The 24268-nt window shown below is 41.1% G+C and overlaps 1 protein-coding gene across 1 annotated transcript in view; it reads right to left on the reverse strand.

The window, feature by feature from the left end:
* SPTBN5 (spectrin beta, non-erythrocytic 5) overlaps window positions 1–24268 on the reverse strand; it is a 250075-nt gene that overhangs the window by 35623 nt on the left and 190184 nt on the right. The window contains 18 exon segments of the mRNA XM_044271814.1: window positions 1708–1812; window positions 4323–4499; window positions 5360–5549; window positions 7446–7663; window positions 11275–11430; window positions 12849–13043; window positions 13830–14034; window positions 14312–14511; window positions 15051–15233; window positions 15235–15264; window positions 15370–15556; window positions 15657–15901; window positions 16012–16116; window positions 16118–16150; window positions 19509–19655; window positions 20814–20904; window positions 22537–22709; window positions 23134–23211. Coding sequence (XP_044127749.1) covers window positions 1708–1812; window positions 4323–4499; window positions 5360–5549; window positions 7446–7663; window positions 11275–11430; window positions 12849–13043; window positions 13830–14034; window positions 14312–14511; window positions 15051–15233; window positions 15235–15264; window positions 15370–15556; window positions 15657–15901; window positions 16012–16116; window positions 16118–16150; window positions 19509–19655; window positions 20814–20904; window positions 22537–22709; window positions 23134–23211 — 2718 coding nt within the window.

Here is a 24268-nt window from a genome sequence, read left to right on the forward strand (position 1 = left end):
TAAGAAAGATACAAGACATATAAAGCATGAGTACTTTTCTCGATGTATGATTACTGTCTGATTACCAGAACAGACACCCTATGCTGGGTGCCATGTTCTTCCTAGCAGCAAGACCACATTGAGGAGAAGTCTGAACGGCTTGATGGTCACTCTTGCTTGCTGACACCCCATTCAATGTCTACAGGGCTGTATCAATGTATGATCACAGTCTGATGTCCCCAAAAAGCAGTAGAACAGACATCCAATGGCAACAATGTACATAGGTGTATATTAATTGTGGCAGGATTTCTGATTATAAAAAAGGCAGAATGAATTAAGGAGAGACAATGAGAGTCCTGATTACCCCATCCACCCACCGGGATTGACAGCCTCATAATAAGCAGACCGTGAGACAAATGACCAAAGAAAAGCTAGAAATAAAAATCGCCCTAGGGCGCTTTCACATCACAGTTATTTTTCTGTTCTTCTGATCAGTCAGTGCCAGGACCCACTAATGTGATAATAATACCCTATCCTGAGGATAAGTCAACCTGATCTTTTCCAGGTTCTGCCCTTTAACCGCTCCCACTAGGCCAGGGCTGGCCAACCTGCGGCTCTCCAGCTGTTGTAAAACTACAATTCCCACCATGCCCTGCTATAGGCTAATAGCTGTAGGCTGTCTGGGCATGCTGGGAGTTGTAGTTTTGCAACAGCTGGAGAGCCACAGGTTGGCCATCCCTGCACTAGGCAGTCAAATACACAGTATATCAGCACCCTGCATCCATTTTTCGTCTTTTCTGTTCAGAACATTATACAAACGATAGCTAAGGCTACTTTCACACTTGCGTTTTGGGCGGATCCGTCATGGATCTGCAAAAACAGATCCGTTACAACAGGGGTGCCCAACGTTTTCTGGTTGGGGGCCACATTGCCAGACTGAACCAATGACAAGGGCCGAAAATAAAATTGAAAAGGGTATTAACAACTTAAATACTGCATTTATGGCATATTGAACATACAGTATGTATCAGGAATGTCTAGTTACACTTCCAGGAATCCCATCTAATAGGAGAATACATGAAAAATATATGTGAGTAGCCACAAGACATAAACATACATGTCTGTTACCAGATGGTTGAGGGCCCGCACAGAATGGTATCAAGGGCCGCATGTGGCCCCCGGGCCGCAGGTTGTGCACCCCCTGTGTTACAATAATACAACCACATGCATCCATCATGAACGGATACGGTTGTATTATCTGTAACATAGCCAAGATGGATCCGTCATGAACTCCATTGAAAGTCAATGGGGGACGGATCCGTTTTCTGTTGTGCCAGATTGTGTCAGAGAAAGCAGATCCGTCCCCATTGACTTACATTGTGTGCCAGGACGGATCCATTTGGCTCAGTTTCGTCAAGCGGACAGCAGAATGCAGGCCGAATGGAGACGGATCGGAGGCAAACTGATGCATTCTGAGCGGATCCTTTTCCATTCAGAATGCATTAGGGCAAAACTGATCCGTTTTGGACCGCCTGGGAGAGCCCTGAACGGATCTCACAAACGGAAAGCCAAAGCGCCAGTGTAAAAGTAGCCTAATACAGGTGCACAGGCCACTCCTGTCACTATGCTGAAGAAACTGGTGGGACATAATAAGCACCAGGCAGCTGAGGGTGACTGCCAGTCATTTGCTGGGCAGGGGATATACAGCCTAAATCATGCCAAACATACCTTTGTTTTTCTCTTCAGCATCTGAAATTTCTCCTCCTGGGCTGCTAGCATCTTTTCAAATTCCTCTTGTTTCTTCATGAGGACCTCCACGTGTGGCACAGAGTCCTAGCAAGAGGAATACCATTAATAAAAGCTTATAAACGTGTATTCCTTACTAAGCTTTAACCTCCTCAGGATCAGTACGTTGTTGGCCTTCAGGACCACACACAATAATTTCACTTTTCTTCTCTGCATGCATCAGTGCACCAACATGTGGTCTTGTTTTCTGCAGAACAAGCTGTAGCTTCTATGCATACCATATTTACATCCCTAAATGTTAATTCATTTTGGAATAACAAGTGAAAAAATATTTAAAAAAATGTTAAGGTCAGCAACAAACAGCGTAAACGAGACAAAAACTGTGAAATAAGTGTATATATTTATAGTACATACTGCAAAGAAAAATTCTGATTTTAATTAGTGTGAGTATATAGCTTAGCCTGCTCCCCCTCACTCACTGGAAGCCACTTGGCACCAGGAGAGGTATAGTGTGGACTCTCATTGCATTCTTTGGTGGCCATTTGGCACCAGGAGTGGTGTGGAGTGGGCTCGGCATGCAAGTTGGTACCTGCATTCCTTTGATATAATGGAGGCCATTTTGGCACCAAAGATGACAGAAATTAACGCAGGCCCAGCATGCATGTGGAACCTACACTCCCTGAATTGTATGGTAGCCATCATGGCACATAACAGGTAGAATTTAGTGTTAGGAACCCGTCTTACGTGCGGCAGATGGGCTCACATAATTTTGTACAAAATGATTTGCCAAGTATCTCTAATTTATAAGTATAGCACCAGCAATTATTATTCATTTTTGTACTTTATTTGGTTTGCAGAGACCTGTTGTATTGCATGTTTTGTTTTACAATATTTATAGTACATGTTATGGGTATAAGCATACCAATATGTTAGGTGATATTTAAAAAAATGAGTTTTTTTGGGGTCCCAGAAAAGAATCTACTGGCATTTGTACCTATACCAGTATACATATACACTATGTCTTTACATGAGATGACCTTGAGGACCTTGAGGACCTTTGTCAGGTTCCAAGCTGTCTAATAGTGGCATCAGCCCCATGTCAGGAGTGGTGAAAGGTCCTCTTTAATGAGTTGTGAGAGGGCTTGTTTTTTGTGGGATGTGCCCTAGTTTTTATTGGTACCATTCTGGGGTAAAAACGATTCTTTGATCACTTTTTATAAAAATTTTTGGGAAGGGCAAGGTGACCAAAAATGTTGTATTGAGCATTTTTTTCCGTCATGGCATTAACTTATTTCTGACGTTTTCAGAAGCAGCTATACCTATTATGTTTATTTATATTTTTTATATGTAAAATTGGGAAAGGGGTGATTCGAATTTTTTATCTATTTTTTCTTTTTAAACAATAATTTTTTTTTGTGTAATTTTAGTCCTCTTTAGGGATAAGCAAATTGACTTCGGATGCTTTATCTGAAGTCGATTCACATAAAACTTTGTTTAAATACTGTACGGAGTGAGCACTCCGTACAGTATTAGAAAGTATTGGCTCCAATGAGCCAAAGTTATTATTCCGGTACCACCTGGAACCGAACCAGAGTTCGGTAGCAAGTTTTTTTTTACAGTAGAAATTAATTTACAAATTAATACCCAAAGTCTCATGAGACTTTGCGAAGTAATAACTTCGGCTCATCGGATCCAATACATTCTAATACTGCACGAAGCGCTCGCGAATCGACTTCAGATGAAGCTTCCGAAGTCGATTCGCTCATCCCTAGTCCCCTTAGGGGACTTGTACATGTGATCTGATCGCTTGTATCAAACACTGCAGTAGAACACTATTGCAGTTTATGGGTTTTTTACAGGTTGCCTATCAGGAGGTGCTTCGGGCACAGCTTTACATGCAGCTCTCTATGACAGGCCTGGTAGTCTTCACCAGGCCCCAGGCTGTCATAGCAACCAATTAGAGTCCCACGATTTTGCAGGGGGGAGAGAGCGAGCAGGAGGCTTTCACAGCGATGTTACAGAGGGAGAGCTGGAGGCGCCACAGAAGATTATGAGGCGGCGCTGGGCACGAACGGCATCAGGTGAGGGCGGCAGCTTGGAGCCATTTACATCCCCTTGGGCACCTTATTTTTATGACTGACAGGTTAGTAATAGCGTATTTTAGCAAAATTAGCCTACAGATTACATTTATAAGACCACATTAGGAATGGTTAAAGCTCCCTGAACATAGCCATATTTTTATCTGGAGGGGGTGAAACCTGGTGACAGAATCCCTTTAAAGTCAGGTGGCTCGTGGCTCCATCCTTCCAAAAATAGTGCTGCATATGTCTATAAGACCGCCTGTAAGTGCAGCTCAGCCTCCTTTACTTCAATGGAACCAAGCTGTAACAGCAGACAACCCATGGGCAGGTGGGCACTGCTTTTGGAAGAAAACTGCCATGTTTTTTTCTAATCCCAGAAACCCTTTTATCAGCTCTTTGCAGAGTAAATGGAAGCAGAATATTATTTTGCATTGACGTGTTTTAGATAAAACTCTAGTACTGCTTATCAAATCAAAATATATCCTCTAAAATCAATTTGTATATTTTTGTCCTCACCCCATAGTTTGAATCCAAAAGATATGGTTCTTTGGTGTTAAGCCATCCATCTGCTTGTTCTAGGTCCCTACACAAAAGCTGTATCTCCAGGTTTTCCTCATAGATATCTTTCCTCCTCTTCCAGGTGTCAGACACAAACCCCATGAGCTCTGACAGCTCTTGGACTTTCTCTGCAATCTGAAATATAAGTACATAGTGCAGTGTAAATCATTATGCCAACCTTAATTTTAAACAGAAGTCACAAATGGTGATGCGGTTTTTCCATTTCCAAAAGGGCTGCTATATTGCTAGGATATGCCTTCGCCTTCTGAGCCCTGAGGCCCACATTACTGATGCAGAGCTGAAGGTGCCATAGTGGTGGTCTAAGGGCTCATGCACACGAACGTATTTTTTTTCCGTTCTGTCTTTTTTGCAGACCGTATGCGGAACCATTCTGCAAAAAAAACTGAAGTTACTCTGTGTGCATTCCGTTTCCATGTGTCCGTTCCACAAAATAATAGAACATGTCCTATTACTGTCCGCATAACCGACTAGGATAGTACTGTTCTATTAGGGGCCAACTGATCCATTCCGCAAAATACAGAATGCACATTGACGCCATCCGTATTTTTTGCGGATCCATGTTTTGTGGACTGCAAAATACATACGGTCGTGTGCATGAGCCGTAATGCTGTGGCCCCTTCACAGTTTTTCCCTGCACAGTGGGGCTCCCAACCACTGGCAGTGCACGGAACTGCAACAGAGCGCCTCAAAAAAAATGGAGCTGGGTTGCAGAATCCTGCACAGCTGGTGGCTGTGACTGCTGCCACCAGAGTCCTCAAGGTGTTTTGTTCACTTTGGCATAATGTTCACCAACCGTGACCTACGAATAAATAATTTCATGATTTTATTTCATTTTCATTTCAATTCCGGAGACCAAAGCGTCCTTCATAAGGGTTCACCAGCCCTTTATACTACAGTATACTCTGACTCCCTAATCCACTCAATGAGCAATCAAGATATACTGTATATACGGTACGAGACAGGGTTTAACTTGCCTCAAAAGACATGAAGTGTTCCTTCTCCAGTAGAGACTTCCCCATCCTCTGAAGCTCTTCATACTTCCCCCAGTGCCGGTCAATCTCCCTCTTGTATTCCTCATGTCGTTTAATCAGCTGCTCTGCACCAGCCACATCATTTGCTAATTCCTCAGATACCATCAGAGCATGGATTTCTCTTGCCCAGACTCTGATGTGGAAATAAACAACATACAATCACGTATATAGCAGAGCAAATACAATTGTAATTTTCCAAAATAGAAAAATGGCCGTATCTTTGTACGCAATGTAAAGTTAAGAACCACACTTTGCTGCTTTAACATCTTGATTTACTAATATACACATATTGCCAGTTTTATGTTTTTGGGCGAAAATGTTGGTTTTTATGTTTTTGGGTGAAATCCCATTTAAAGAGGACTTTTCATCTGGAAAAACAATGTGAACTAAGTATGCTGACATGGAGAGCGGCGCCCGGGGATCTCACTGCACTTACTATTATCCCCGGGCGCCGTTCCGTTCTCCCGTTATGCCCTCCGGTATCTTCGCTCTGTAAGTTATAGTAGGCGGAGACTGCCCTTGTCCTGTGGGCGTCTCCTTCTCCTAGGCTGCAGCGCTGGCCAATCGCAGAGCTCGGGAGGTTTTTTTCTCCCAGGCTGTGAGCTGTGCACTGCGATTGGCCAGCGCTGCAGCCTAGGAGAAGGAGACGCCCACAGGACAAGGGCAGACTCTGCCTACTATAACTTAGTGCGCGGAGATACCGGAGGGCATAACGGGAGAACGGAGCGGCGCCCGGGGATTATAGTAAGTGCAGTGAGATCCCCGGGCGCCGCTCTACATGTCAGCATACTAAGTTCACATTGTTTTTCCAGGTGAAAGGTCCTCTTTAAAGAGAAGCTGCTGCTACTACGCACCAGCTTATACTAGTTTTGTTTTAGCCCTGGTAAGAGTGAATGGACACCAGTCTACCACTGCTTCTTTTCACTGGTAGGGCAGCCACATCGTATATATGGTCATTGATTTTATAGAAAATAAGCATACAGATTCCTACAGGCGGGAAATTAAGTTTTTACTGTATTCCATTGCGGATACTACGATTGTAGGGCAAAACAATAAAAGTTGCAATTTCTCTTACCACCTCCCCCTTACTTACTAAATAACCACACTTCACTGTAGCCCCATGCATGAGAGCTGCTATTTAGTGCCCTCTAAGTTGCATCCTGATGGGATCTGAAAGTAGATTCTCAGGGGGTCATTTATTATGCAGAAATACTACTATATTAGGCGTATTTCTGGCGCAGATTGTGACACAGCGGTTAGATGAGCCACAATCTGCAACTTTTTCCTGCTCATGCCAGGTCTAAAAAAGTGGGCGTGGTATGGAATCTTATTCATCACTTTCTACGCTTGTTTTAGGCATAGAAAATGGTCTAAATGTAAGTCAGCGAGAAAGATGGCTTACATTTAGAACTGGCGCTGGATGCGCCGAAGTCATGTAGAGGCCGGCGCCTCTTCATAACATTGGTGGATCCACCGCCAGATATAGGGGTTATTAAGACTGGCATCTAAAAGGACGGTTTTAATAAATGACCCCCTCAGTGTTTATCTTGTGAAGACTTCTGTATATTATATACACTGAAGATAAAACAGTACAAAGTGCCATATTGAGTAATATTCACTCGTCAAGCAAAAGTCCATTAGTGGCATTGTTACAGTCCATAACTACAAGTTAGCACAGTCTAACGAAAAGATGTTGTTGGAGGTGGAACAAGCATTACATCACCCTGCGGCGATGATTTAGGGAATCACCCTTTTCTCATGCTTGAGAATAATGAACAATGTGACACTTGAGCTGCTGTATATTGCGTTTATATGGCTACTGTGAGGGGTGGAAAGACCCTTATTTGTGCGTGGATACTAAGGAGGGCTATCAGTTCCCTTTTGGTCAAAACATGAGTTGTTGTCCCAACCTGTGTCACCCATTTGTGGCAAAACGACATGGCAGGCTTGAACTAATCATGCATTCAATGATTCTTTACTTGCTAGATACTTCCAGTTAGCAGTCTCTTCTTCATGATCGGGCACTTACATTAACTCGCCACAGTCGCTGAAATACATCTGCACTTGTTCAGCTTGGGACAATTTTTCTTTCCTTTCTTGAGATCTTGATATTAGACTCCCCCACCTTCTGGACACATCTTCCAGTCTCTCTGCCACGTTCTTCTGGACTGGTGGGTGTAGCTGACTTAAGTAATGTCCCTGTTTAATGACTTGTTCCATTTCTTTTTTAATGGCTGCAAGATCCCTCTACAAAAACATGTTGCCACATTAAAAATCATACATATAGTGAAACTTACCATTGAGCAGACCATGAATTGTATTGGAAAAACACCCTTGTAAATTCCCTTTCTTGTGACATTAATTTCTAATATGTGATCCATAACAAAGATACAATGACACTGTTCTATTCTCAAGTACATGACTGCATCAACACATTACAGCAACGTGGTGGCTCCATCTCAGACCCTTTGTCAAGCCAGTGAATGGCAAAGTGTTTCACAAAAGCCCAGCAATGTAGCTAAAACCTTGCTCTAAAGCAGGCATCCTCAAACTGCGGTCCTCCAGCTGTTGCAAAACTACAACACCCAGCATGCCCGAACAGCCTACAGGTATCAGCCTACAGCAGGGCATTGTGGGAGTAGTTTTACAACAGCTGGAGGGCCACAGTTTGAGGATGCCTGCTCTAAAGTGTTAACATTAAGCTATGATGATTAACTCGCCCCAATTGAAGGGACTGTGGGGGAATGTATTGAATACTGGCTTTCTTATACCAGTCCTAGGGCTGGTGCTCATCATGTGAACAACTGTGCAATAGACCCACAATTAGAGATGAGCGAACCTCTGTTTTAAGTTCGGCGTCTAAAGTTCGGGTTTGGATTAGCGGAGAATCCCGATCTGGAACCGGATATGGATTCCGACTTCCGTTGTGGTCCGTGGTAGCGGAATCAATAATGGCCGATTATTGATTCCGCTACCACGGACCACAACGGAAGTCGGAATCCATATCCGGTTCCAGATCGGGATTCTCCGCTAATCCAAACCCGAACTTTAGACGCCGAACTTAAAACAGAGGTTCGCTCATCTCTACCCACAATCAAATAAGAATTGACTGTATCATAAATCACCATACTGCACCATGTGAACAGTTGTCTAACACAACATGTCCACTACTATCAGGAACTGCGGGTCAAATCAGCAGTACTGTGTGGTGGCCTTTTGTGGTGCTGTGCTGGTGGGTTGGTAGGGCCCAGTGCCATGGGTGGCATTGTCGGATAGCAGGGTTGCTGTCTGACTCCTGGGTCCTGCCGCCTACTAGGGCAGTGCCGCTTTGTCAACGCCTTTTTTGTCAGAGTAGGTCCCACTCTAAGAGGTGACCTTGACGTGGTGAGTGGGCTTATGCCTTTTGATCAAAATGTACACCAATGCCTCTTGTACATCATGCAGTATGGGGGGCTGTACACTGAATATTGTCATGAGAAGCGAGTTTAATTAGATCTAAGCATAGCATTGTGGATGTGCGATCCAGTTCTGTTTTTTCCCCTTGATATATGCACATTAAAACTGTTAGTTAACCTTTTTGTGCCATTTTTTTACTTGACGCGTTAACCATCAGGTTTAGCTCGGCTGCATTATTACCGCTTTCAGCTGTAGAGCTGGGAAATAACAATGATTTGTTGTGCCTTTTCATAGGTAAATGCATTGATATCCAATTATTTTAGTCAAGATGAATGTTTATTCCCTTTAAGAGCCATGCTGGACTATAGTTTCAATTTTGTATGTCTTGAGAAGGCCAAAGTAAGGTCACACGAAGGTTTCTACTTTTTAGTGTTATTCTTCTCATGAATGTACCAGTCTGAGAAGAGGCCTTCTTATCTACTTTTAAATTTATGACAGAAGATAAAGATAAGCTCTATGCAGCTGGTGATAATTACCCATACAATTAGGCATTTATGAATGAAGCAAATATATAATATTCATGTATTCATTTAATGAGCCTTAGTCCTTAGCATAAGACAATCAGTAGGACATATATATATATGTATATTACTATATATTATATTGTTATATGTTATGAAGACATGTATCCAGTATATTATATATATTTCTCATTAGGAGAATCTTTGTCTCTAAAAGAGTGTCTGTGAAGATGTGTGTTTTGTAACAATTATTCACCTCTTTGGTATGAGAGGAGGTACTGATATCTCTGAGAAAACAAAGCCATTGAAGTTATTTACGATGCACAAATAAACAGTGTGAGAAACATTCAGAGAGACGCCTAGAGGTCTGTCTCTAATTGCTACAAGTGTCAGAATTAATCCCTATAGCCTTGAATTAAAGCTTTTAAGGTCAATTGTATATTATACCTTTATTCAGGCTTACAGAAGTTAACCCTTTATACTATGATGCAAATAGCTTACACAGCAGTGCCACCTAGGTATGAGTAGGCGACATTACAACAGTAGCAAAAGTGCATTCTGGGTAAGGTTATGATGTCATTTCTTATCAATGATCACACCCATCCGACAATGATTGGAAAGCTCCAAATTAGGAAGGTGTGTCTAACTGATAAGTTTGTGATCATAAACCATACACAGGGGGGAGAAAAGGGACACACAAGAAAGAAAGAGAGGAAAGAGAAGTTGAGCTCTCTAGAGGTGTCTATCAGGATGAAAGCCATGGTTACATGCGCTTTAATGGACCACCCAGCTTTCCTAGGAGCAGAAGTGAGATTTCTACTAGGACTTGGTAAGAGACACAGAAAATGATATTTCATTTTATTAAGACTAATTTGATAGTGTGGGTGAAATTATACCATCTAGATTGGCGAATAAATAAATAAATTAATTAATTGATCATCTCCATATTGAGATGTAGTCTTAGGATATTGTGAGGCTTCATTCTACCTGCAGAAGAATCAAGACTCATAATCTAGCAAAGTATACAATAATTGCTTATATATATATATATATATTTATTGATAGAACATTCTTCGCCAAGCTAATTGATGGATTCCCACAGGAAAGACTTATTTCAAGTCCTTCCCTTTTAAGATATGGTCTAGGAAAGATCCTAGATCCCTGTTATTTGTCTTAATAGTCTTACCAAAGTTATATGTGTGAAAATAGTCCAGGATGGGGCGGAAGGATACAGTTATCTCTTCTAAGCTATATCCTTGGATGGATTTGCCCATGCCTGAAGTCATGTGATGTGTAGTTGGTTAGAGGGGGGCGGAATGTATTTAGCATTCTATATTGATGTCTAGGATTAGACATGCCCGTCCTGATATCATGAGGCTTTCTCTGAACAGAAGTAATGTATATAACTTATGTTCCTACTTTGATATCCTAACCTAATAATGGCTTGGTTATAATGTGACAAGTTATTTCCACTCACATGTATTGTTAAGCTTGTAATGCTTCATATTAACGCTCTATATATTCATTTGCATGTATCATTGTGTTTATTTACTTATATATTTTTATAACCTTGTAACCAATAAATCTGCATATTTTTATAATACCTGTGTATTATTGTGTAATGTATAACTACATGTTTTATCATTAACGTCATCTCACGTCAAAAAGAACTTATTTATCTGAGGAAATAGTCGGACTCAGATGTGAATTGTATCAATTAGGTTGTCTACAATTCACCAGGTCATGATTTTAAGAATTTATGACAAATTTTATAAATTTAATTTTTTTATGGTTAATTATTTTTATGACCATAGTTAATAATTCTTAATTGAATTATTACCACCCGACAGATTGACCATCCTGCAAAAGCTTATATGGCTAATAAAACATACATGTTAATTTGTGATAAATGGGTTTGAATTGTGATTACAAGTCACTTACTTCAAAGCCCTCATGTTGACTTAGCAAACTCTGCACCCCAGAAAGGTCATAGCCATAGTCATCTGTGTTCACCGTGACTTCCTTCTCCTGCATCCAGGCAATTAACTCATCAACCTCATGATCAAACTGATGGACCTGGTGGGCTTTACCAAGAATCTAATGAAAGATGAGATCAGTCAGAATTGATACAGGACAACACTTGTAAGTTACAAGTTGTAATATCAAACCACAAAAACATTTCTTTTCCAAAAATACATACTGTATTTATGCAATAAACAGGAGTCATAACTCCATACTACCTGTTCATGAAATTCATGCAATATATGACAAATATATTGAGCTTAGCGGTAGATAGGGTCCTAATTGATCAGTTAGCTAACAGATCATAGGGAAACAATAGAACAGGGACCCTATTGTTTATCTTTATTGGTGGTGTACTACAGTGGGGCAGAACTTAATTAGAGCCCCATATTGTATAGTGACATCACTTCTGAAGTGGGAGAGGTTAGTATACTATGATCAAGGTGTACACACAGCAATAGCGTTTATAATATACACACTATACGCATGCTGTATACCTACCCACTTCCGCATTGATTTGACCTGTCCGTTTAAAGGGATTTATTATTTTTAACTTAAACGCTAATAAAGATTTGTTATTTTAGTTTTTAATACCGTCCATTGTAGTCAGTGACTGCGTATTTAATTTAGACAGTATTTTCTGTGATTCGCAGACAAATTGCACACTTTTTTTTTTTTTTAAATGCATGCAACTTGCCACTGCTCGACTAACGATACAATGTAGCCCTAGCCTTATTGAAACCTTAGAGTGATGCAATTCAGGTATTACTATTTACCGTAGGTGGACTTGTGTTGCAGGAGGATGTCTTTATTACAGCAAATAGTGTAATATAACCAGAATACTGCTACCTGTGAAATGCGTGGACATCAACTCACTTTATATGCTATTAATTTTCTATTAAACCTAAAGGGGTTGTCCCACGAAAAATTTTCTACAGTTTTCAAACCAGCACCTGGATCTGAATACTTTTGTAATTGCATGTAATTAAACATTTAGTATACCCACTGAGTTATTCAATAACATCTATCTGGATTTATTTGACCTGCTCACTGAGAAGGCCGCACATGCTCAGTTTCATCCTCCAACTGCCTCCTGAGCTGTGATAGGGAGAGCTGAGACACGCCCCCTGAGCTGTGATGGGGAGAGCTGAGACACGCCCACTGAGCTGTGATGGGGAGAGCTGAGACACGCCCCCTGAGCTGTGAGAGGGAGAGCTGAGACACGACCCCTGAGCTGTGATAGGGAGAGCTGAGACACGCCCCCTTAGCTGCAGCAGAAAAGACACTCCCCTTGAGCTGTCAGCTTGGTATAAATCTAGCAGAGCAATGAATGGGGAGATCTCTGGATCCATGTGAGGTACAGGGCTGGTTCTAGCTTTGTTAGGAACAGACTGTCATGGACTATATAATGTCTGATTTTCATTTTTTACATTACTCATGGGATAACCCCTTTAAGCTATACTAATAGGCTTATAAATATGTACTGGACATACCTTAGCACGGTTTTCGATTGACCGGCAGAGGGCTTCCCAAGTACTATTCACCTCCTCTGTCTTCCTCTTTATTACTTCAGCCTGGCTGTGAGACTCTTTCAACAGTCCTGATACCAGTTCATTTAAAGACAACACTTTGCTTTTACCCAATGTCTCTACTTCCTTCACAAGGTTCTCAAACTGTTTCTCTAACACCTGTTAAGAGAAAGACATAAAATATAACCAGCAGTACAAATGGTATGGCTTTAAATGATTACACTATGACAGGAGGACACATTGCACTGGACTTCGTGCACCTACCTGTTCAGAATGCCTTCCCAGTAATAGAACATACCCTAAGATGCGTTTGATAAACAAACCATAAACAAAAATGCCATAGCACCTGAAGTGCCACCACTAGGCTACCATAAGTCACTGCGATCTCTCCTGACAAGTTGTTAAAAATTCAGCAGTTCTTCATGGCATATTATAATGCAGACCATTATATTTTTCCTATTGTGTAGCTGTAATAACCAATAATTGTAGTAAATGTGTCAGCACCCTTCAGCTAACTCCAGCCACTTTAAGATAGGAGCAAGAGTGCCGTAGAAACCCCAAAAGTCACTAATTTGTTTTGTAAATGACCCCCCAATGTCTAACGCAATGGGGGTCATTTACTAAGACCAGCTTTTTACGACGCTCTTAGATTCTCCCTGCGCTGCCGTAAGATGCAGCTAATTTATGACTAGGAGTGTGTCATGTCAAAAATTTGGCGCATCTATGGCAGCCATGAGCCTGGATAGGAAAACCACTCCACTCCCTGAGAGGAGTAGTTTTTCACCAACATTTAGATATACATGTTAGAAAGTTTGCCAGGATCCATGTTCCACCTCGGCCCCCGCCACTCCCAAGTGGCAAACACGGTGCAAAGACACAAAGTCACAAAAAGAGGTTTGCAAAAGATCGCCATTGATTCCTGCGGATTGTAATTTGCTCCATTACCTTAATGCCTTCCAAATCTTGTCCTAAGTCATCAGATTCAGCTGCAGTCTTTTTGCTGAGCAGCCAGGCCTCTATGGTATCAGCTTCTTTTAGATACTGGAACAGCTGATATTGCTCCTGTAAGTGACCTCTGCGCTGTTCAGCTCTCTCCAGCAGGGAGTGATATTCCCCCAGAATGGATTGCAGTTTTGGGATTACTATGGAACTACAAGCAAGATACGAGATGTACTTTATTCTAGGTGGTCAAATGTACAAAACTTAAAAAGATATTGACTGCTCCCAAATATTTAGGATATCACATGTGACCAGCAAATCTGGGTCTTCACACTTGTGTGGTATTAAAACTCCTGAGAAGCCACAGGATGGACACTGTGACCGTCCATGTGATTAGAATAAAAAAAAAGCAGGAATCTCTGTCTCTATACTAAGCTCCATTGCACATGTCTGTTATATATTCAGTCATTTAGATATATCTGGGATACCTTTCTGGATTTTCGTTATCACTCTCTAGGCTTCTTCCAGTGTCTTTCAATTTGTTGATCCTTGGAGAGAAACCTTCTAAGTCCCGTATGGTGGCATCTAATTTCCGCAACAGTGCTTGGGTGGATTCTTCATTTTTTCCACTGTCCGTTGACTTGATTGTAATTCCCCTCTCTGCCATCCATGCTTCTGCTTCTAAAAGCTGAGAGTAGAGAAGATAATTACATGGCGAAGCAGTTTTACTAAGCAGATGACTTTGTCAAAGAGCATACAACCCCTCCAAGAACAATTAAACGCACATGTAAACCAGTACATTAATTCTCCTGTGTCTTATTAAAACAACTTCGATATCGCAGTACCGAATTGTGTTTGCAAGAGAAAGCATGAAACAAAGAAATGCATTCTGGATAAGTGACACTGAATCAGCATAAACTTAGCCCGGCTGTCTAGACCTGCCCCGGATTTATCACAGGGGCTCAGGATGGATGATAAATGTGGTGCAGGGAGAGACACTTTTCTCTGACTCTATACAAACTTTTGGTTGGCTTACTTTGAGATATGTTTTTTAGACAGATTCAAAGTGCAGAGTAAATCTGCCCAGGGTGTTTAAGGAATTTAGATCAATAAAAACGGCCATAAAAACACATGCAGTTTGGAGTTTTAATGATCTTTTGGCAGTAAAAAAATCTCAGAGCAAATCTGTGTGAAGGAAGCCCTAGTTTGGTCTTTCCCTAAACTTACCTCAGTCAAAAACTGTTGGGCTTCACAGGCCTGAGTCAACCTCTTTCGTCTCCTTTCTGCTTCAGCTTTTAATGTGTCCGCAGCCACTTCCAGTTGATGCAGTCGACTGTCAATCTCTTGACTGGCAAAATGGTTTCCTCTTACCAATTTCCGTCCGGTGCCCATCACAGCTTTAGTCAATGCCTTCTCGGCTGCTGATTTCATTTTCTAAGTTCTGCCGAACAGAATGTGTAAAAGTTATACAAAAAGGAAAAAACAACTCTACAATAAAAGTTAACTTTAATGTAAAATTTATTTTGCACTGTTTAAATTATGTTACCTGGTGCTTTTCTAGTAATGCCTGTGCAGTGGTCAACGACTGGCCGCACTCCTTAGATGAGGCAAGAGGCATCTTTTCTTCAATCCAACCCAGTTCATCATCAATGTCCCGGAAAAACTGATCTAATAACTTCCTGCCTTCTAGAGCCGCCCTGCACTCCTGCAATGGCTCATTAAGGCTCTTGTACCTAGTGAAAATAAACCAGTATGTTTATCATTAAAATAAGAGGGTCTGTATTTGAAACTTTTAGAAAATAAGCTCTGTCCTTAACATAGCAGATGACGAACCTGTGAATTAGAATCCGAACTCTGTCTTCTATTTCTTCTGCCAGGAAGTGACCCTCCTGTCGGAATTCACGAGTTTTATCTGCCAGAACTTTAAGTCTCTCTCCATGGCTAGTGATGTCCTCTTCAAGCTCTCCAAGTTTCTCAAGTGTCATGAGATCTTTACCTTTATTAGAAGAGTCCAGCTTGGCTTCTACCTGGTCCAGCCACTTTTCAATGTCCTCTAAACTTCTCTGAAATTTCAATGCCTGGACGAAAAGATCCAACAGAGACCTACTTATAATTCATAGCATTAAAACTTTAATGGGACTGATATCTGGAAAGTGTGCCAGCAATGTAGTAAACATTATTCTGTCACCTTATAGGCAGCCTGGAGTTTGTTTGCCTTCTCAGCACATTTTTCCAGAAGCTCAGCCCAGAGTTCCTCCATTTCATCTAGTCTTGTTTGGATGATATCAGAGGCAGTAATGCTTAGCTTGCAACATCTTCTCCCCGTCCTGCAAATTTCAAGATGATTCAATAAAAGGGTGTGCACAAGAAATAAAAACAGAACAAAAGTTGTGTCCGATTCTAAAGCAATGCTTCCATTTTTTAATTAACTACAACTTACTTATCAGATTGTAAGAGTTCCCCTGACAAACCCTGTGATACTATCCTGAGCATTTTGAATGTACAGTTTATGCTATGTCTTTTACATTTGCACAGTTTTTCTTTCTGTATGTGAAATATCTTATGCTGCTTTCCACATTACGATGCACTGGCCATATCCTGCTATAATACAATAGAAACTAATGTAAAGATTAGCTCCTCAGATTTATTTCCACAATTTTACCACAAAATTGTGCAGTCATCAGCTGCTGCAGGTATCCAAGAAATGTTATTGTGATGGGACAATGCTTTTGCTGAGAAATTATCATGATCACACCAAGAGGTTCCAACATGCTAAAAGATGTCTGTGAAAGTGACCAATACCTACTGTTTTCACTGAAAATGGATGGCTGTGCTCTTCACTGACCTGGCTTTCATCAGGCAGATTGTTGGTGAGCCGGTCACATAGTGGGCTGCCTGGCCGGCCTATGGTTTTGCTGCAATTTGTGCAAAATCACTGCAAAACTTACGCAATTTCCCCAGAGTTTCCTCAGAAGCAATTTATTTCTAATGTAGACCTATAAAACTAAATGTGACGAATAGTCAACTACAATGGGTGCAGGACTTTTAGTGACATCATAGTCACATAAAAAGGTCCTGCATGCAGCACCACAGAAAAGGAGGACACAGCTCAGAAGGTGGTAACGAAAACTATAGGGACCATTTTGTGTAAGTAAAAGAGGGGCATCATCATGGGGTTCTGTATGTCAGAAAAGTGGGGGAACAGTATGTGAGAAAGGTGGGAGAACAATGGGGAGTAGTGTGTGAGAAAGGGGCAAATCATGGAGTATGTGACAGAGTATGTGACAAAGGGGAGCAGCCTATGACAAAGAAGGGCATGGGGGAGCTGTGATTATGAGAAAGAGGGTGACATGGGGGGGATCAGCCTTTAGGCGTTGCACAGGAGAGACAAGGTAAGCTGTGGGATGATGGCTAGTGGTGTGTGATAAGTGTGTGAGTCTAGTATGTGTATCTAGTGTTTATGTAGTGCAGATTTGAATTTTTTGTTTTTGTTTTACTTGGTCTGGGGACTGAAGCAAAATTTGCATTAGGCCTCATGCACACAGCCAATCAATTTGTGGTCCCCAATGCACGGGCAACATCTGTGTGGATTCCACTGAAAAATACAGACTTATTCAACTTGAATGGGATCGTGGTCCATCTTGCGGTGCGGAGGCACGGACAGAAACCCCAGACCTTCTGGATTGCGGACCCATTCCAGTGAATGGGTCCGCATCTGTGATGTGGGGTGCACACGGCCAGTGCCTGCATATTGCAGACCCGATGTTTGTGGGCCACAATACGAGCACATGCCAGGCAACAGACGTGTGCATGAGGCTTTAGTGTGTAGGGTTTTTAGTGACATGAGTGGGTGTAATATTTTGCGCTGGCAGGGTTTGGATGCCAAAACAGCTTTTTAGCCCGTCTGGCCCTGTTTTCACCTATGCTGTGGTGACAAAAACTTTAAATGACCAAGTGTTGATGAGACATACACTGTACATATGCCTGGTCAAATAAAAAAAAATATCTCCCTCTGTAGCAACCAACAATGTCCAACATCTAGTTTGTTGCTTCTAGCTCAAGTGTAAAAAATAGCCTTTATTTTTATAGTGTTTGCCGGGGGACCGAGTGTGGAGATCTCCCACTGATCTCTAATATGAGAAGGCAGAAGTGCTCAGCCAAACTCGGTCTCTCCTCTCTAAGGCTAGGTCTACAGGACAACATTTGTTGCGCGACATTTTGTTGCACCAATGTCGTGCGACAATTTTTATAATGTCAGTCTATGGTGTCGCACTGCAACATGCAACAGTCGCAGAAAATCCATTCAAAACGTTGCAGTGCGACACCATAGACTGACATTATAAAAATTGTCGCGCCACATTGGTGCAACAAAATGTTGCGCAACAAATGTTGCAGTGTAGTTGTGCCCTATCTGTCGTGCAACTTATTGTCGTCGTATAGACCTAGCCTAACTGAAGATGGACCCACAGATTTTCTATGGAGGCCAGCATCTGTCACTATGACACTTATGCTTTAAAAAGAACCTAATTTTTTGAGAAATGGCCAAGTTTTTGATCCAGTTTTGGTACTACAGGCTCCATGTTAGCACACAACACTTCAATGATCTTTAACTAATCAAAATTATTAAATGAATGCAAAAATACTTTTAAGGGAGATGTGTCACCAAAAATTGTATCTGCCAGTTAAAAGCAGATAATGGCACACATCCTTTTTATTATCTGATTGCAGATTTTTTCTTCTTTCGAAACATGATTATGGGGGCGGCCATCTTGCCTGAGCTGTTCTTAACAGCATTTAGAAAGCATTAAGAAAATTGCTTTATGGCAGCCCCATGAGCCATAGACACAATGGTCAGGAGGGGACCTCGTTGCCTTGCTCTGTGCCCTGTGCAGAGGCCATTGTACAAGGGAAGAATAGATAAACTTTGACAATCAACTATTGTGAATTGTGGATCCTGTCTTATCTGTCATTCTAATCCTATAACGATATCACCTCTGTGTATAGATAAGGAGATAACTGCAGTAATATGATCTGTACAGACCAAGAAGTGGCGCCTATTATTATTCTTAGTGGCAAGTGTGAAAACTACAGGATTTTATGTTTTTTGTTTAAATATAGATATTGACATGGAAAATTAAACATAACATCATGAAAAATTCTTTACAAAATATGTTAAACATAAAAGTGTGCTTAAAACAATAGCTCATCTCTGTTATACGCCACTTAAACAGTCTTGACTTCTGTAAGTTCTGCTTTTTCATCTACAAACCAGGAAACCTTTAGAGCAAATCTGTACAGGCAGGACATTACAGCTACAGGCCTATGGTACTAGTAGCCAAAGTGGTACAATAAGAATGTTGTTTGGTTACAAGGAGCATTGAAATAATACACCGGACACGCAGTTTATGAGTCCGCCATATTCATGAGGAAATCGCCCCATTTATGCAGCAGCCTGTCGGTCACTGCAGAGAGGGTGGGGGGAGCAATTTCTTCATGCAAAAATAAAATATTAAAAAAAAATATGTAAATTTAGAATAGGTAATTATAATGACCTGTTGAATAAAGTTATGTCAATTATACTGCACAATGAGTGCCATAAAAAAACCTGACATTTACAGACCAGTACAGATTTCTTGACATCACCAACTTTCATCTCTATACAAATCACTGCTATCATTTCCTTACAGCTCTTATGGTGTCCAGTCGGTTGCGGTTTGCTTTCAGCTCTGCCTCGAATGTTTGATGTTTCTGTAACTTGGTCTGAAGGTTGCTGGGGTCTCTCCAGCTCTCATCCATGGCGATACTGCTCTTCTCAAGCATCCAGGCACCCACCTAGCATAAGATACAGACATCGGATATAATTATTTATCAATAAGCAAACCTATTTTGCTCGGTTCTGCTAAGTCCTTAATTTGAATCCTTTTATCTGGTTAGTAGGTGTAAATTTTTGAGATGACTGTCATGAATGCACTTCTAGTGGTTATCATTAGCTTTCCCTAGAAATCTGAATGGCCATATTTCCAAGCCGTAAAAATAAAAAAGGGTAATGTATCACTGCTCATTTTGGATGTTAGGTAGATAAGCTATTTAAAATGGTTTTCTACGATAATTATCTCATTAACACCTCTTTTATTGCAATCTATTTTAAGAGGTTGTCCACAATCCATTTTTGTTAGAAGGTTTCCCCGATCGCAACAAGTCCTGTGGGGGAACCTGTTCAGTCCCCCTGCAGTACCAACACAGGGAAAAGTAAGCATTGCACAGTTCTCATTGAGATCCATAACATACAGGGATGTAGGGTCTTCTAGGAGCAAGAAGATCCATAACATACAGGGATGTAGGGTCTTCTAGGAGCAAGAAGATCCTTAACATACAGGGATGTAGGGTCTTCTAGGAGCAAGAAGATCCATAACATACAGGGATGTAGGGTCTTCTAGGAGCAAGAAGATCCATAACATACAGGGATGTAGGGTCTTCTAGGAGCAAGAAGATCCTTAACATACAGGGATGTAGGGTCTTCTAGGAGCAAGAAGATCCTTAACATACAGGGATGTAGGGTCTTCTAGGAGCAAGAAGATCCTTAACATACAGGGATGTAGGGTCTTCTAGGAGCAAGAAGATCCTTAACATACAGGGATGTAGGGTCTTCTAGGAGCAAGAAGACCTATTGGTTAATAGATGAGAGTCTGAAGGGGAATTGAAAATATGTTTTTATACCAGAAAAGGCCATTTGCTCAGATATGAAACCTGCTGATGCTAAGGTCTCTAAAGCAACTGCGGAATACAGTAGCGCTATATAGGTGTGTAAAATAAATACATTTAAACTAAGCCAGCGATATCAGCATAAAGATGTATTACACTTCTGTCAATGCTACTATACAATGTTTTACTGCTGGGAGACACCAGACCGAATTTTACTAAGTAAAGCCCTGACATTGTTCTTGTCGCGGAGTATTCTGATCACTTTACTAGCTTTCGACATAACCAGACCTCATAGGAGCTCTTGAGAAATTTCTGCAGCTGCCTGGACTCCTCAAGTTTCTTCTTACGAGCCTCAGACAAGTTCAAGAGTTTCTCTTTCCTGGTTTGAAAACAGACAATTCCTTAAAATCCAAGCAGCAAGTGATAGCCAAACCATAACTAAAATATGAGGTGCTGGTATTTTAATTGATTACATGTCACAAATACGGTACATTTAATATCTAATTTTCCTAGTAAGAACAAACATGGCTTTAAGGGCTAAATATCAATCATGTAAAGGTCTCATTCTGTATTCTAAAATACAATGCTTAAAATACTGCAAAATAAATATACTGCACTAGGAATGCTGAAACAGCTGTATTCACTGCTATTCTGGAACAATACAGAAAACATTTACATGCCCTTTATCCTTGTGACATTTCTAGCCGTTCTAGTCTATGATTGGTTGCAGCTGTAACAGAACAGATTCCGTTCTGTAATAGGCCACGAATAGGGCCCCTGCATGGGAACAGACAGGTGAGTTTTTTTGTTGTTTTTTTTTTACCATGGCCACAGGTTACCATCATTAGGGTTGTTGGCTCCTAGGCCGGACAACCCCTTTCAGCTCAGGCAGGCAAGCAGAATATTATGTTTGAAATCTTTGTCTACGCATGGATCATTAATGACTGTATTACATTCTGAAAAGTGTCTAGAAAAGGCAAAGAGTTGTAAAATAAATTTTTTAAAGACTTACTAGTGTGTGCCATTATTTTGATGCAAAATATTAAAGTAATTCAGCCAAAAGATGGTGTAGGGAAGAGAAAGGTGGTGTGACACTTACCTTACAGGGTGCTCCACTCTGATACACCAAGCACAGTTTATGCCTGTCTGGTCTACTATTCTCCTGCCTAACCTTAGGACATTAAGAGTAAATCCAACCATCGTTTAAAAAAAAAAAAAAAAAAGCATTTATTTAGAGCTTGTTTCACCTGATAGCGACTAAGCACAGTACAAGTATGGCGCTCGGTGCTGGGCTATAATCCGGAGCATCATACATGTACGGTGCAGGATTACAGCTCCTCCTGCAATCTAGAAGGAGTAGGTCGGGTCCCCAAGTTGGAGACGAACCTATAGTACTGCTGCTTCCCCCTTTCTTTATTCTTGGTGAATAGTGCTCAGTGAATAGAGGAAGTGGATATGCTGCTTTCTCTTTTGGACTTGGCAATCATCACAAATTCGTTGGGTGTTAGCAAACCCCTTCTCAGGCCTGGACATTGAGGGGTTACTCTTATGTAAATGAAGATCATTGTATAATTAAATTTTAAGACTGGTGTTTTAGACGCCGGTCTTAATAAACCCCTAAGCTGACGGTGGTTCCGCTGCAGTTATAAAGAGGCGCCGGCCTCTACATAACTTCGGTGGATCCTCCGCCAGTTCTAAATGTAAGACGGCTTCTGAGCTGTCTTACACTTAGACCTTATTCTACACCTGAAACAGGCTTAGAAAAAGGTAAATGAGAAGGGTCTGCAGGCCCTTCTGTGCCCACGACATGCCCACTTTTTAGACTTGGCGTGAGCAGGGAGAAGTCGCAGTGCCTGAAATATGACTAATATAGGCGTATTTCAGCATCATAAATGACCCCCTTAGTTTCTATATTTATCATGATGATCTATTAACTCCTCAAATTATTGCATCAAGTAATAAAAATTAGCACCAGGTCTGGCTGTAGAGCTATTTGGTGCCTTTTTCTTACCTCTCCAGCACACCCTGGCATTTATTGGCAATGTTCTCAGAGTCATAATGTTGATCGCCTAGCAGTTGCTTGGCAAATGCCTCCATTTCATCTATTTTACCCATCTGGGCGTCAAGGGCCTTTTGAAACTTCTCATGCTTGTTTTGAAGACTTTCAACACTAGTAACAGAGTCCTACAAGAAAATGACAATTCGCATTTAAACATTTTGACTAACAACCCTGCCATATTTGGGTTGTCTCATGCACACGGCCCTTGTGTTGGCAGCATCTCTCGGACAGATCACGACACTTGTGCCCAGAACTCGCTGTATCATGGTAATTTACGATTCAGTGAGTTCTCGTCTGACCTGCGTCCTCTTAAATGTTTGCCTGCACGCCACCTCCCTTGTAGCAACATTTCATTGTATTGTACATTGTATTACATTGTATTGTACGGTGACAATAAAGGCATCTTATCTTAGCGGCGGTGCAGCATCTGTTACGGACAATCTCATATGTTTTAAGATACAAATGAAGAAACCGTAGAGATATGAGCTGGGCATAACCAGGCAGCTGTATGTTCACAACATATATAAAAGATATACAATCTTCACATACCCCTAGGTCTTCATTGGCCAGAAAAGCTTCTTTATTGTTTAACCAGCTTTCACTTTGATCAACAAGGCTGAAAAACATCTGTAAATTAGAACCAATATGGTTATTAAAATAAGAAGACTGAGCAAAATATCAAGGCGCAAAGACTAAAAATCGAAATGTTTTACTCATTAAAAAAAGTAAACTTATTTAGCTCTATAAATAATAAAGTAATTGAAAAACATTGATATACTATAGGACAATGATACAAAGCAAAAAAACTAAAGAGAAAGTAAAGGGAATCCGTTGGAGCCCAGGGAAGTAAAAGAATTACTGACACAGAGGATCACCTCCGTTACATAAAGGGCTTCAATATCTCAATATATTACACTGCGTGAGAAAACTCCTGTGATAGGACTGAAACACTGTGCAGACATGGGCGAATAAGCAGAGGAGTGCTGTGGAGTATTTCCTCAAGATATTACTGTACATGTGAGGATCAGCGTCGCTAGTACTCATGGCAGGATCTAGGACTTCTTTATCTGTGTCTGCTTAATAAAATTAAAGGGGTTGTGCCATAGACTACGAGGACAAGCAATATTTAATGTCCCATGCAATCTGTTTTTTATGGCATTCACCGTGTGGCAAAAATGTTATTTTATTATAATAAATGGGAAAAGGGGGATGAATTTATTATTGTGTTAGTTTTTTTTTAATAGTTTAAAAAACTTTAATAACCCTTTTTTCCCTTATTTTCTTATAGGCTACTTTCACATCACTAAAACCATTGTAAGTGAATGGACGCCGGATCCGTTTTCTTTTCTGTCTGAGAAAACAGATCTGGCACCATTGACTTACATTGTGTTTCATGCCGGATACGTCTTGCTCCGCATCCCATGCAAGACTGAGAAACGTTGCTTGCTGCGTTTTTTTCTGTCCAGCATGGGAACGCAACGGAACGGAATGCATTCTGGTGCACTCCGTTCTATTCAGTTTTGTCCCCATTGACAATGAATAGGGACAAAACTGAAGCGTTTTCCTTCAGTATTGAGATCCTATGTCGGATCTCAATAGCGGAAATGAAAACACAGATGTGAGAGTAGCCTTAGTTCCCTTAGGCCAGGGGACCCAAACGTGACTGCTTAATCTCTATTAGAAC

This window comes from Bufo gargarizans, chromosome 11 (assembly GCF_014858855.1).
Source record: "Bufo gargarizans isolate SCDJY-AF-19 chromosome 11, ASM1485885v1, whole genome shotgun sequence".
NCBI lineage: Eukaryota > Metazoa > Chordata > Amphibia > Anura > Bufonidae > Bufo > Bufo gargarizans.